Source organism: Hermetia illucens, chromosome 2 (assembly GCF_905115235.1).
Source record: "Hermetia illucens chromosome 2, iHerIll2.2.curated.20191125, whole genome shotgun sequence".
In the NCBI taxonomy this organism is placed as follows: Eukaryota; Metazoa; Arthropoda; class Insecta; order Diptera; family Stratiomyidae; genus Hermetia; species Hermetia illucens.
The window spans coordinates 91,703,107-91,717,611 of NC_051850.1; the positions used below are offsets into that span (position 1 = coordinate 91,703,107).

The following is a 14,505-nucleotide window of genomic DNA, read 5'->3' on the forward strand; positions in this document are numbered from 1 at the left end:
TTAGCTAGTTGTAGTCGTATATCTAGCATTTGTCGTGTAGATTTTTATCATTTTACCATGTAACTTTTCTAATAATTAGCCTCCGTGTGCGAAAGGGGAGATCTACACCTAGAAGTCGGGAAAAGGGTAATTTTTGTGCATTTTTAGAAGAAAAATTATTTAAAATTTCGGATTTGGGTTTTAATTATCTAAAAGTATATAGCTTCAAAAATATGTTTAATTTTTTTTATTTAAAAATATCAAAAATATACAAGGAGCACCGTAAAAACATCGACGAACACGGTACCCATTGGCCTTTCTTTCTTTCCTAAAAAATCATACGAAAAGATTATTAAATTAGATACTATAATCTAGTACTTGTCATAGCCGATTTTGAAAATATCGATTTGTGACAAAATGGTGGATATTTGAACATAAATAGTGATCTTTGAGCCAAAATTGGGTATTATTTTGCTTATAAAATAACAACTGAGTAACGGAAAAAAATGGTATGATAAGTCCTAGATAATGGTGTATCGAATAAACACATTAAACCTCAAGGCAGTCGGTTTCCAAGAAATTTTGGGTACCGATTAGAAAAACATGGTTTTGAAAAAAACGCGTTTGAAAATTTGGGTATGGATAAAACCCTCGTAAAATAGGTTTCACTTTCTCAGCTATAATTGGCTTATTTACCGAAATTGCCGTTTTCACCAGATATTCTGGAGTAACTTCGAAAATTCGAAAAAACAGATTTTGACCGACTATCTAGATGTACATCTCCCCTTAAATGGGCTTCAGGTATTTTGTTCCATGTGTGTCCTAATGATAATGTACATGTGACTTTTTTTCCTCTATATTTCTTCAGTCTCAAAGCGACAAACTTTTAGAAGCAAGTAGTTACGATATAAAAGGTACAGGTGATGTAAAAATTGTATCCTGCTTCAGCAGGCATTAATCTATCATCTCGCGAGGTCGTCTGTTTTTGTTTTTTTTTATGGATGGAGGTGGAGATCTAAGAAAGACGCTGCTGCGCCAGGTTGCAGCAGTGTGTGGGATTCACACCCACTAAAACCACCCCCACTCTTTCGCCGCTCCCCGCGGGACCACCGTAAAGTATTACTTCGCGGGGGAGGCTCTGGTTCGCTATACCAGCTCGTCCATGTCGCTTCTCCGTCGCGCCGCCTTCCGAGCTCGATCCAACTCCAGGAGTTTTGTCTGCACCACGGCTACTGCCTCAGTTACCGCCATCCAGTTTTTCTCCGACTTCAACATCTCTTCCACCAGGTTGGAGGGCTCGATGTCCGCCCCTAAGATGCTGTTCAGTCTCCTTTTCTGCTGCAGAAATCTGGGACAATGGAACATAACGTGCTCCGGGTCCTCGAGTGTAGCACCGCATTCAGGACAGTTGGGAGACTCGTCCAACTCGAAGCGATGCAAGTACTTCATATAGCCACCGTGTCCAGTAAGGAACTGTGTCAGGTGGTAATTCAATTCTCCGTGCTTTCGGTTGACCCATTTCTCGATACACGGGATCAATGTATGGGTCCACCTGCCCTTGTCGTCTGTTTCGTTATACGGAAGGACGTTATATTCCTATCTTCCATCCATAATAGAGCTGATTGGAAGCCAATAACCACGGGACCTAAAGACATTGACAGTGCATCTGGCACCTTAATATAAATATAGGTTGGGTTTTTGGTTAATATATATACTTTCAATTTTGGCTCACCATCTTCTGTGATCTGTTGCACATTTAGGAGTGAAGTTTTGAGATTTTAATTTCTTTTCCTTTCTTACTGCCCATGCAGGATTTGTGAGTTTTTCTCGATTTAATGCTAATAGTGTGTGTGTTGAATATTTTTAAACCTTTGAAAATTTTTTTCGATTTCTTTAGTATTAGAAATTTATTCGGCATGCCATGAGATATAAATCTAGCCAAAATTGAAAATTGGTGAGAGCTTGTTATCTGTTGTTCCCTTTACATATAGCAAGTGGCGTCATTTTGTGTTAAGTTTAAGGGGGTGCAAAGTTTTTTTCGCAGTATGTGCCCATGTGAACTATCAAAGGGCTCAATTAGTACTTTCCGGAACTGGTCCCATATGTGATATAGGGTGAAACGTAGGGGAATGAGGGTTCAAAATATGACCATCAAAACGTCTCGTTTTCAGAACCCATGCCAACCCCCACCCAACTCAAAAATCTAGAAAAAATTACGGCGATGGATCTCTAGGAAATCTAGGCCTCAAAATACATCTGGTTCCGATTTCTGCACAAATAAAGTTAATAATAGAATATTTCCACATTTTAAAAATTTTCCCGGCAACCCCCCTTATGTCCATCCTAGAAGTAGATGAATGTAAGGGATAACATATGCACAGTTTGGTCAAGTTTGAAGAAAATTCAACTATTCTTAACAAAGTTATAGGGGGTGAAACTTTGCCACTTTTTGTGAATTTTGTGCATTCTACAACGTGTATGACGTCAACATCACATATCATTTCGCCAATACCACAACGAAGTGAATGAATGAATGGGGTCGCAAAGAATTCTTTTGTTTTAGTTTTTTAGTCATTTGTATATGAATATCAATTACTCCAAACAAACATGTGTGTATGTAGGTATACAGTATATGCGTGCTAATGAAATTTGGGGGTTGTGTCTAATTCAGATATATATATTTTTACATTAAATCAGCCGTATTTAATGTACGTACTATATATGTACATATCTATGCTTTTGTGCAAGAAGTAAATTGGAAATATGGGTACGATCAATTTATATACGTGCATATGCGTGTTTAGTATTCGGAAATAGGCAGTTTGTTTGTTTAGGGTGAGGATAATATCTATGGCTGTAATATGTATGTCTTCTAGTTTGGGAAGGAATATGTTGTGAAACCCTTGTGGAATATGTATATATACAAGAAGATCGGGAGGGTTTTTATGCAGATCTGATCGGTGTAAATTAACACAAGGTTTCTGAGGACTTTTCCAGGATGCTTACATAAGGGTATCAATTAGTTAGATTGCAAATGATATGTATTATATTATATATTCAGGTAATACATTTTTCAAGATATTGTAGGGGAGAGAAGTATGGAAACACGATAAGAAGTTTTGTGTAATTTTATTTGTAAATGTTTATTATGGGCATAGATGGGACGGTGCAATGATTGAGTTTGTTGTCTCGTAGACTTCATACCCGAGTTCGAATGTCGATCCCGGTTGTGGATGTTTATGATTGACTAAAGAGGCTAATGCAATAGTACTACTTAAAGGACGAATGCAGCAATTACTGTCTTCCTTATTGTTATTAACTGGACACAGTTGGCATAAGTTAACATGACGTGAGAGGCTATAGCTTACAGGTCGTTCTATGTCAACCATTAGAGATTTTTTTCTATCGTTATAACCAGTATAAGCTCGGACGGTCTTAATCGAAATTGCCAAAATTCACATTAATATATGCAGCAAAGTAAATCAGGAGAGTGTCACTCAATATTTTTTCAAACACAATGAAGATAGATCTGACTCCTTCAGTATCTTAAAAATCTACACGACGGGTAAACTTTGTGTTCAGGTTCATTATTCCCCTGAAGTTCCCAGAATAGAAAGAGTAAAATGTTCGAGAATACCGCCATACCTGAGCGTTTTTTTACCAATAGTAATTTGAGGTGCACTCAAAGGGAATAAAGCCGCTGAGCTCGAAAATCTCCCTACATAGTTATTTATCGCTGTAGGATCTGCTACTTCAACACGCACGGAAATCTTTGGAATCCGGACTTTCCCCAGAAGGAGGAAGAAAGGGATGAACGTTAAGACTCCAAAGAAGGGAAACAGTTCTGGGTGTGACAATTGGAGGGTACCCGTATGCTCTTTGCCGTGACACAGATAATAGCTAAAATAGTCCTGGAACTCATCAAAGAACATGTCGAAAGCTTGATCGACATATCAACCAGCATGCTGGTCTCCGCTCTAGATCATCCTGCATTGAACACATCAACACAGATTTTGGTACAGTGCGCCGAATTGGGTGTTCGCTTCACCTACTTTTCATCAATTTCGAGAAATCTTTTGATAGCGACAACGGAGAGTATATCTGGTGTGCTCTATGCAAGAAGGGCATTCGAGAAAAACTAATAGCTATTGTCAGAGCGATATATGTATAATAATAATAGTAATAATAATCGTTGACACAACAATCCATATTGGATCAGGGCCTTGAAGTGTGTTAGAGCAATTCATTCAAGACCATAACGGTACACTACAGTATACTGTAGAAGGCAATATGGTCATCATTGCGCTCGTCTGAGATTATTACCCTGATTTGACTCAGGTACTCATTCACGGCTGAGTCGACTGGTATCCGACGTCAAATCACGATACAAATTGCACTGCTACCAGTGAGATTTGAACCGCGCCCTTCCGTACGATATATGTATGATGCCGCTAAATATCACATGCTATATCGAGGTAAAATCTTGAAGGATTTTCAGGTTCAAAGCGGAGTACGCCAGGGATGCATCTTGTTATCGATATTATTTCTTCTTTTTATCGGTGATGTTCTTCATGCTGCCTTGTTCGAAGGACGTAGAGGGGTTCAATGAACTTTGACATATCTCCTCAAACACCTTGACTACGCTGATGACATCTGTTTGTTCTCGCACCGGGTCATGGACCTTGGTCAAATGGCTCTGGATTTAGAAAGAGAGGCGTCTACTTGGACCGAAAAGAAACATAAAAAAACTCAAGGTTCTCAGTTTGACGGGGCATCGCACTCTCCCTATCTGTATTAATGAGTAGAGCGTCGATTAATTTGTATATTTAGGAAGCGTGGTTTGGACGATCGAATTGGACGTTGTCTGTTGCTTTAGCAGCGCTAAATCCGCTTACGCTGCTTTATCAAAATCTGGAAATGCAGTTATCTCAACACAAAGATCAAGTTATGACTGTTCTGTGCTTGTGTTCTATCTGTATTTCTGTATGTGAAAAACACATGGAAACTGATTTTCACCGTAACTCAAAAGCTCCAAGCCTTCGTAGGCACCTACGTGCATCGTATTATCGGAGTATGCTGGCCTGGTACTATTATAAACGCCCACAGGTCTGTCATTCGTACACACCGTGATTAGATAACGGATTGGTAGTGAATAGGTCAAGTCGTGGGGGAAACTGAAGCACATTTCAGGTAACAGCGAGCGATGTCGCATAGGTGCGGTTGATGCGCTATACATCACCAAGGGGTAAATAGCAACCATATATATAATTTGAGATAAGTTTTTACATTTTTCATAAATCAAAGCCAACCGCTGCCTATAAAACAAGCTGCTGTTGACAACAAAGCCTTACTAAAATCGGTTTACTGCCTGTCTGTCCGTCTCTCTATCGGTTTGTCTACACGCATTTCTCGGTTACATCTATTGACGCGAAATTTGTTAGAAAGGCTGGAGCTGTGGACCTCACGTATGCGTTGAATTACATTGCTGCTCGTTGAACTTGCACCCCCCACGGGTGTAATTAAACCTTCATACTAGCAGGTTTAGTGGAAATTCTAATATTATTAACATAGCTATAGTATGTAAGAGTTGCCTCTTTCGCGTTAAATTACTACTCCCTAAGAGATGTTAGTACTACATTAAATTCAATATCATATAAATGGAACCAAAGTGTTGGCAAATATGGTGTGTTGTCTATTTTGCTGTTGTCCTTCGTGAGTATTGTACTTAAGTACATAAAACTTGTTCTAAGCTAGAACCGCTTATTATCGTGTATTTTCTGATTGGCGTCTTCTGGTTTGTGTTACGGTTTTGATCTACTCTTTATTTTAGGGCCAACTTCATTCGTTATTTCGTTAAGCTTCACCAGGCTCTCCCTTCTCGCTCTCTTTTATGATCTAAGGATATTTATATCATCTGCATTTGTACAGTAGCATACCATTTGCGTCCATTGTCATCTATAATAACATATAAATAATTTTGGAGTTTGTGCCGAATCATATTGTTAGTTGGTTTTGACCACTCATTGTCCATCTGATGAGTTTAATCAGTTTCGTTCGAAGTTTAAACCCTTAATCACCATCCCCACACTGCTTATTTTTAGTAGCCCCGCAAATATTCCTGTTCCTGTATCTCAGCGTTTTTAGTGCGTGACTTCTTCGAATGTTAATGGTAGAGCAGGTATTATGTGTACGGCCTCTGTCCTCTTGATGTGCGGAAATTGGGTTCTGGCATTGAGTAGCTGCTCGAAATATTGGCTCTATCGTGCAAAATATGGCTGTGAGCTTGAATTCTGCAGCCATTTTTTCTTCAAGTTGTAAGCGGATTATTATGCCTTTTAATGCTATCGTTCAAACTACAGTTCTCGTCACTCATGGAAGTTTTCCTACGTGACGTTCGATGAGCCAGCTTTTTCTGATCCGTTGAAGTCACCGAGTACTACTTTTACGTCGTTTGAAGGCAGTGAATCAAATATTGATTCAAGCCAGCTATGGGATTCCTCCTTTACTGAGTCGTCGTTGTCGCCCGTTGGAACATATACCTTGATTATCCAAACGTTGAAAAATTTGGTTTACACTTGAAGCACCCCAAATCTGTCATTGATTGGCCTAAAGTCTATGATGTTGCCGGCACAATTCTTCTGGATGGCAAAAACTAGCGCAGATTTTTGGTTTTTAAAGTTTTATCCCGCTTATGCATTCGAGAATCAAATACCTCACTGCCTAATGATTTCCGCTAAGGCATCTACCTTGTACTTTTTGACTTGCTCAATGAGTGCTTTTAGAGAACGCTATTTCTGAATAGGGAGCGCACATTCCGGGTTCTAAACATGTATTTTTTTCTGTTGCCGTATTCCCGTCGTTGTATTTTCAACCCGGTTCGAGGCTCAATTTCGGGTTCGGAGATATTAGGCTGTGGACAAGTAATTAGCCTCCTACATCGCCCTTAAATCAGTCAGCTCATGTCTGTTTTACGAAGCAAAGAGCTTTATCATCTCTTCTTTACTGCTTTGCATTGCCTCGGCGTTATAAACGTGGGAGGTAGGAAGTTGTTATCAGGCCTGTAGGTGTCACATCAGGCAGATATTTATTATGAGGTATGCAAGGTTGCGAATGCAAGGTTCCTTGAGGCACATATTACCCTTCCAGATCCTCAAATTAGGCATATAGAAAGCAACAGTTCGAAGTCGGGCTAAGGCATGACAGGCCTAATATGATCCTGGATTGGTAAAGGTAGTAGGAAATGGAATGTTTATTAGACAGTTTCTTCACATTGAGGATTTTTGTATTTATTTTCATTGCGTAGAATCAGGGGCACAAACGATATGATTGATAATAATAGCACCAGAAGCTGGTGTGTAGAGTATCAGCCCAATTTACAAATGACTAATATGGCTAACGCTATGATTGACCCGGTAGAGCTGCTCTGGGTTCAAATACCAGTCGTCATGGGTGTCTGTGTTCGTCTTGCGTTTCTCTGATTGCTGTGAGCTTATCATTGCACAGCGTCACAGTCTGTCCGGATTCGAATTCTGATTGCGGTCATGGATGGTGGTGTTTTTTTGTGATTGTAACAACCATTTACACAATACGAGTTTGATTCGGTCTTTGGAAAAATTTCAAATAGGTTTGGTACATGTGAAAAAGTTAAGGGGCTATTCTAGTGTTAAATGCGTAAAAACAAGGTGTAATTTTAAAACTTTTACAAAACGGAAACTATAAAAGCTATCGACTTAAAATTTTACATGCTTTCTTATTGAATCCTTGAAATTAAAATTTCATGGTTGAAAAATTGAAAAGAAAACGATATGGCCGCCGTAGTATCCAGATATTGCAGCGTGGGAAGAACGCAGGGCGAGCGAATTGCCCGGGGTAGTACCTAGGTTTTCCAAGTGACCGGTAACCAATTCCACAAAAAAAATCTTTAGTTTTGATGAAAATCTATGGCAGGGATCTAAATTGGACCATCAGTTTTCAATTTTGACAATTTGGAAGTTTTGAACATAGCTTATACGATTTTTGTCATTTTGTGATTAATAATAATAATTGTTGGCACAACAATCCATATTGGATCAGGGTCTTCAAGTGTGTTGGAGCACTTTTTGTGATTATGACTCACAAATTTCAAAAATTCAATATTTTCGTCTAGTTTGAGGTGCGTGCTATTCTTAATTATGTCCTAAGTTGGTAAAAAATCGTTTAAATCGGTTCATTCAGATTTCCACTGTAAGGGAATCGTTCGGTGCACGCTTCAAAGTATGCTGATAGAATTAAAACGCAAGTAGATATCAACATAATATTTTACACAGTTATTTTGAACATATAAAAAAAATGTCAAAAAGGAAAAATGTTAACACGAGAATAACACCTTAACTGATGTGCAGCTTTAGTCCTGTATTTAAAATTTGCTTAAAATGTTTGTTTACTTACGTTTTTTCTATATGTCCTAACGATCTTACTGCCTAATTTATCGTGGAATGAATGAGGTAATGCGAATATAAATTTATCTCTATAAGCACTTAACAGCCTTTCGAATGGATGCCTCGCTATCATAAAGGTAATTGAATCATTTTGTGCTTCCTGAAGCTGCAAGAGCGATATAATTCGTGTAATTAATGAAGATTCTGAAATGTATATTTTGAATGCAAGCATACCTCGTCTAATGATACTCTAGGATATTTTTTTCTAGCTAAGGCTAATGGTATATCAGTTGTCTTTTTTAAAAATTCTGGCGAATAACCAGCTAAAACATTGAAGTTATACATCCATGATGAAGATGCGGATTTAAATACGTTGCACCTATAAGTATAAGTGAATAAAATATAAGTATTATAGTTAAAATTCGAAAAATGGAGGTATTTTCCGACATACTTACCATATAAGATGATATTTGTGATTTACTAAGAACTCCCATGAATTGGGCTTATGAATGGAGTCATTGCCTGGAATAGTCAGAATCGGATAAATAAAATATTTTTTTAAATACGTTATTTTCTTTTTCATCTATATCTACATATTTTGATTTATTATTAAAAAATGTTTTGTAGAAACTTGGCTGCCATATACGTTTCAACAAATGAATGTCTTCTCTAAACATGATATTAGGATCTTGAATAAGATAATATCGGTGAATATTAGACTATCATGAAGTGGAAATCATTGTGTTGGTTACGTTCCAAAATGTGTCGTGAAACATTGTTAAATATGCCTAACTATTCACTGATCTTCATTTACCAAGAAATGTAGACGCAAATAGTTACTGCGAATATACTGTGTTTAGAAAAAAGTTTGCAGACATAATAGCTATCCGCTTTTAATGAATCGATAAAGAATGCCAGAAGATTACACAGAACGATGAACAACTAAGGGACTTTAGGTTCGAATTGACTTACATTTGATGACTTCAAGATATGATGAATAGAATGAGTAGTTGACATAGCACATCGACCATTATTATCATGCAAATTGTCACGGGAAAGGAAGATCCCTTCTCGCAGGTAAAATGCCATAGTAGCTATTTTTAGGATCCCAGAAAAACACCACGATCTATTCCAACTTATGCAGAAGTTCAATGAATTTCATAGGGTTCTGATGGAAACTCAATGGGATTCAAAGCTCAAAGTCGAGTCCGATCACTGTCAGACGTACTCCAATATGCCTTGTTTAGATGATGTAAAAGGGTTTAGTAGGGAGCGAGATCTTTTCCCATCTCCATTGCGTTAATGTATGCTGTAATTTATTGTCTCTAAAGTTGTAAGAAGCAGAAGGCTGGAAGCTGGTAATTTCGAATATGAGAGCTTTTATATCGTATTTTCTATACAATTGATAAAATCCTTTCTTTTATGTTCCCCACTTTTATTGGCAATAATCTCCATTGAATATGTTTTCGACTTAGTATAATAATAATATTGCCAAGGGACGTCGAACTGCATTCCAAAAGAACTATTGTGCCCCTGACTTAGTATAACTTTGATTATAACAGGATTTGATTTTAATTCGATTTGTTTAGCTTGAAGCTGTCCTAAGAGGGGATTTTTTGGCTGATTTTTGCTACAAAGGAAATATCATATATGAATGATTTCTGAAAATATCGAGTTGGCTTGCATTTTGAAACCTAAATTTCATTTGAAGTATCATCTAGATATTTCTCGGATTTTGGGCCGGATGGTTAGACAGTTTGCATTTTTCGGTACCCCACTCGTATCTCGATGTTTAACTCCATTTGGTCGCACCTTGGAAAAACCCCTAAAAGGTCACACCCGGTGAATTTCATCCAACATCGAAAAAGTAATATTTTGCTTAGGTAATGAATGTTATTAATTAAAAAAGATTGCTAAAAGCGTCTTATGGGTATTAATAATCAAAATTTTTTAATGTAATGTAATTAAAAAATTTTATTTTTTATTGGGAAAATGGATATATTTATTTTAATAGAACTGATATGAAGCACAAAAATCATTGATAATCGATTATTAAAACAATATTTTTTCATTAAAATATCATTTCTAAGCCAGGCTGACTACCTAAAAGTAGAGAGGATAACTGAGATTAACGGTAAATGGCACCACGAGGGTGTCATTAAAAACCAGTCCGGTATTTCGAGGCCGGACGCCTCGTGTATAAAGGTTTTGTGTTCATCTTGTGTGAGAAATTTCCTATTTACGTTTCCCCCATTCCTATATACCTACATGCATTTTCAAACTCCAACTTCGCCGTTAATATTAGTTCATTTTATATTATGATGACTCCATACATGTCCTAAAGTGCAATAAATTCACACGAAATACACAATTTTGGCCTTCTGTAACTTTGTTAATAGTAGTTCTTTTTTGTCAAACTTTCCAAAACTGGGCATTATATTATTACTGATAACCACGCCAAGTTTTGCACTTCTAGGCTTAAGGTTTTCGGATGAACTTCTAAAATATCAAAATGGGATGTATTTTGAGGCCACCTTTTCGTATGAATAGGTTAAAACGAGACCTGTTACACTTTTTGAGACCTCACTCCCCTATGTTACACCACTATCAAAGATATCATCAGTTTCGAAAAGTACTAATGTGACTTTTCATTTGATACTTCACATGACCATATTCTTTGAAAATGTATGGGGGTCCCCCTTAAACCGAGTGCAAAATGAAGCCATCCCTTGTAGGTAAAGTGTTTTCACAGACGACACATTCTCACCGAATTTCATGATAATTGGTTTAGACGTTTCCGAGCAAATAGGGTGTGATAGACAGACACAAAACCTTAATTAAGGTACTCTCCGAGAAGCTTAAAATTTTTTTTGGATGAAATTCACCCAGTGTGATCAAATAGGTTTAAAGTAACATTTATTTCAAAAATTCTGTTCAAGGCCCTTCTTCTGATGTCATGAGGGCGAACGTGAGCATCGGTACCGCGACAAATTTCAACAACTGCAGCGTAACGTGGGCCGTGATAAATGGGAATTTATTATTTTTCTCGTCAAATAATGATTTCAGTATCGTATCCGGTATCATGAAAAGACCTTGCAAATGGTAGCAAGTCTTTTAACGTCCGGTCAAGCAGAGGTAGAAGGAATATTTCACAATGGTCCTCACTATATACCATCCAGTGAAGTTCCACATCTTGTGAAGATTTGACTGGTCATCGTAATATACAGATACGAACTGCTTCTTGAATCAAAAATCAAATAATTTTGGCTATCAATGTACTCAAAGGGGGGAAAGCCGCTGGACTTTCCTTGAAAGAGATACTTGCAGCCCCTGCAGTTTATTCAGAGTCGCTTTTTCTAGTTATCTGTAAATTATGGGTATCTGAGAACTTTGGCAAAAAGTGGAAAAAGGGGACGGACATTCGTCATGAGCGCGATATTTGGAGGAGTATTTACATGTGATAGACTGTTGACTATTTACATGTTCCCTGTTGTCACAAAGAAAACAAAAATTAATCTGAAGCCCATAAAAAGCTTTGAAAAGTTGATCTACAGAGCAGTTTGGTTGTATTTCCAATGCTCTATGCAGAAGGCACATTCTAGAAAAATTGAAAACTATTATCAGATCGTATGCCGCTCTGACCCAAACTGTCACGTGCTACACCTAAGTAAAATGTCAGAGAAATTTGAAGTTCGAAGTGGAGTTTGGCAGATCTGCATTCCGTACCGATATTCTTCCTTCTCATCATTCCTCTCATCATCATCAAACACATAGCTCATTAATTGCAAACTATTGAAACCAACTTAAGTTAAATGTACCCAAATAGAAGTTAGTATCAGAATATTTACTAGATCAGCCAAACAATAAAATGAAATCAAATCTTGATATTCTCCCCGAAGATAAATACCAACAAAACCAAGCTTCTTAGTCTGATGGATCATTACAATCTTTCAAGCTTTCGTTATTACCTATCTTCGTCGTGTCATCAGACTATTTTGGCTTGGAATAATCTTGAATTACGTCGGAAGTGGATGAAATGGCGACAGTTCCATTGCTGGCTATGCTATGTAATGAAATCCGGATTGCTGACGGGTGGGTCACCTTAAAGCTCCCTGGAGTACAGTAGAGAACAAGTGCTTTTCGTGAAGTTCTAAAGGAAACTGGAGCACATTTAAACTTACCGACAGCGATGGCGCATAGGTGTGGTTGATTGAGGATATTCTTTCAACTTGCCAATTCATTCCATTCATTGGTGAGTATGATTACAAAGTGTCTATACTCCCGGTAACATTCATACCAATATATCCAACCGTTTTTGATGAAATTCTGGTCTATAAACTAACGGATGGGCAGGTAGGCAAATAAACCTGCGGATTGGCCATGTGGACAGCGAATGTCCAATAACCAATTCGGTCTTGCTTGCTCAACTATTAACTACTGCGAAAAGCATATAAATAATAGTGAGTATGGGTCGCTGATAAATTTCTTTTTAGAGGAAGTTTTATTTATAATGAAAGTTTGTAAAGGACGTTAGTTTTAGGGAACCATTTCATGCTGCAAGGGTTTCGCTAGTTGCGTTATGATATTTCCCATGGTTCTCTCTATTGGCTTGAATTTTGTTTTTTTTTCTTTTCTATCTCGAAGCAAGATTCAGCTTTTCCCGATCTTGCGGTACGGATATTGGATTTGATAGATTACATTTGCAGGAAATATACCGCATGGTAATATTTGGGTTCTTTTCGGAAAATAGTAACGATGGTGGTCGCCATTTTGTCTTCTTTGATAAATGTGATTCACTCTTTTCAATATCAGGTAAAACTTTATCGGAACATGATCAGTTATGTTGTGAAGGCCCTGTGCTACCCATCAAATCTGTTACTGCACGACGACATCCTATTCGGCAGAAATTGCTATAAATGACACGCTACACCTTAAAAATATCATTCTAGTGAACCCCTTACATTTTTTTGATGCGTTTTCATTTTTCATAATGTTTATATATTTATTTTGTATTCCCATTTCTCCATGGAACCATTTTAAAGGGCTGACCTTACACCGACATCGCAGTTAAACCACCGATATATAGTATATTGGCAAAGGTATAATTGTGTTGTGTGGTTGTTCATGATTTTGAAATTTTTATTTCATCAATAAATCTGTGAATATTGAACGAACGTTCAATCGCTCAAATGCTGTGTATTCGATTAAAATATTGGAAATCGTGACATTGCCTTGCATTTGTTAGTATCCTCGTATATGGGTCGTATGACGGCTGCAGCAAAGTGAACACATCTATTTTAAACATATCTATATCCACCATAAAGAAAGCTTGATTGACTTATTAAGTAAATTTATAAATGGTATTATATTATAATGTAGTCTTCTAAGGCAATCTCTGTCTTTTAATGGGATATTTCCAGTGTCCTTGTTTTGTAGACGTTCAAATATATCTGTCACATGTTTCTTAGTGCATTCCCAAAACAATATGCCAAAGGTCCATAGTGGTTCAATATTTGTTTGTATATTATCACTTTATTGTGCATCTGCTAAATTTGTCTATATATTTGCACTTTTTCAAGATTTTCTGTGAAATAAAATCTTAGTTAGTTGTTAGTTTTAAAGGTAAGCAGCTTAAGAGATGTGCGTTTTCTTCAATTTGCAGTAAAATCGAGTAATTGACACCATGGACAGAAAAGGTGAAATCCCAACAGCAAAGTAAGAAGCCATTCTTGCTCTCATTCGTGGTAAACAGCATAATTACCGAGAAATTGCGCAATTAGAAGGATATACAGTGAGCCTGAATACAGTTGAAGGAGCAACCAGGTCTTCGGTCGCACTGTAAGGACAAACGCAAGAGCGCGTTGAGAATGGAATGGATTTTGGTTCTTATCCGCGATGACGAGCAACTTAAGAGGTGGAAAGAATACTTTACCATGGTTCTTAACCGTTTCACATCCGCTGAGGAACCTCCTTTTGTGGGTAAAATGTCTCGCCATCGTAACATTGAAGCAGAGGCCATCAATGCACTCCAATTGAGTAAAGACGCTCAGCTTGGTAGTCTTCCCGCAGTTATTCGTCGCTGCACCTGCAGTTACGCTGATCAGCTACT

The 14,505-nt window shown here is 37.5% G+C and overlaps 2 protein-coding genes across 8 annotated transcripts in view; one reads left to right on the forward strand and one right to left on the reverse strand.

The window, feature by feature from the left end:
* Window positions 1-14,505, forward strand: part of LOC119648126 — a 281,099-nt gene that overhangs the window by 33,522 nt on the left and 233,072 nt on the right. The gene's annotated exons all lie outside the window — the stretch shown is intronic.
* LOC119648127 (carbohydrate sulfotransferase 11) overlaps window positions 1-14,505 on the reverse strand; it is a 177,405-nt gene that overhangs the window by 5,144 nt on the left and 157,756 nt on the right. For all 7 annotated transcript variants that reach the window (XM_038049655.1, XM_038049650.1, XM_038049653.1 and 4 more), the window contains 3 exons: window positions 8,852-8,918; window positions 8,631-8,775; window positions 8,407-8,562 (listed from right to left, as the gene is read on the reverse strand). In XM_038049655.1, the coding sequence (XP_037905583.1) occupies window positions 8,407-8,562; window positions 8,631-8,775; window positions 8,852-8,918 (368 nt within the window). The remainder of the gene's footprint in view (window positions 1-8,406; window positions 8,563-8,630; window positions 8,776-8,851; window positions 8,919-14,505) is intronic.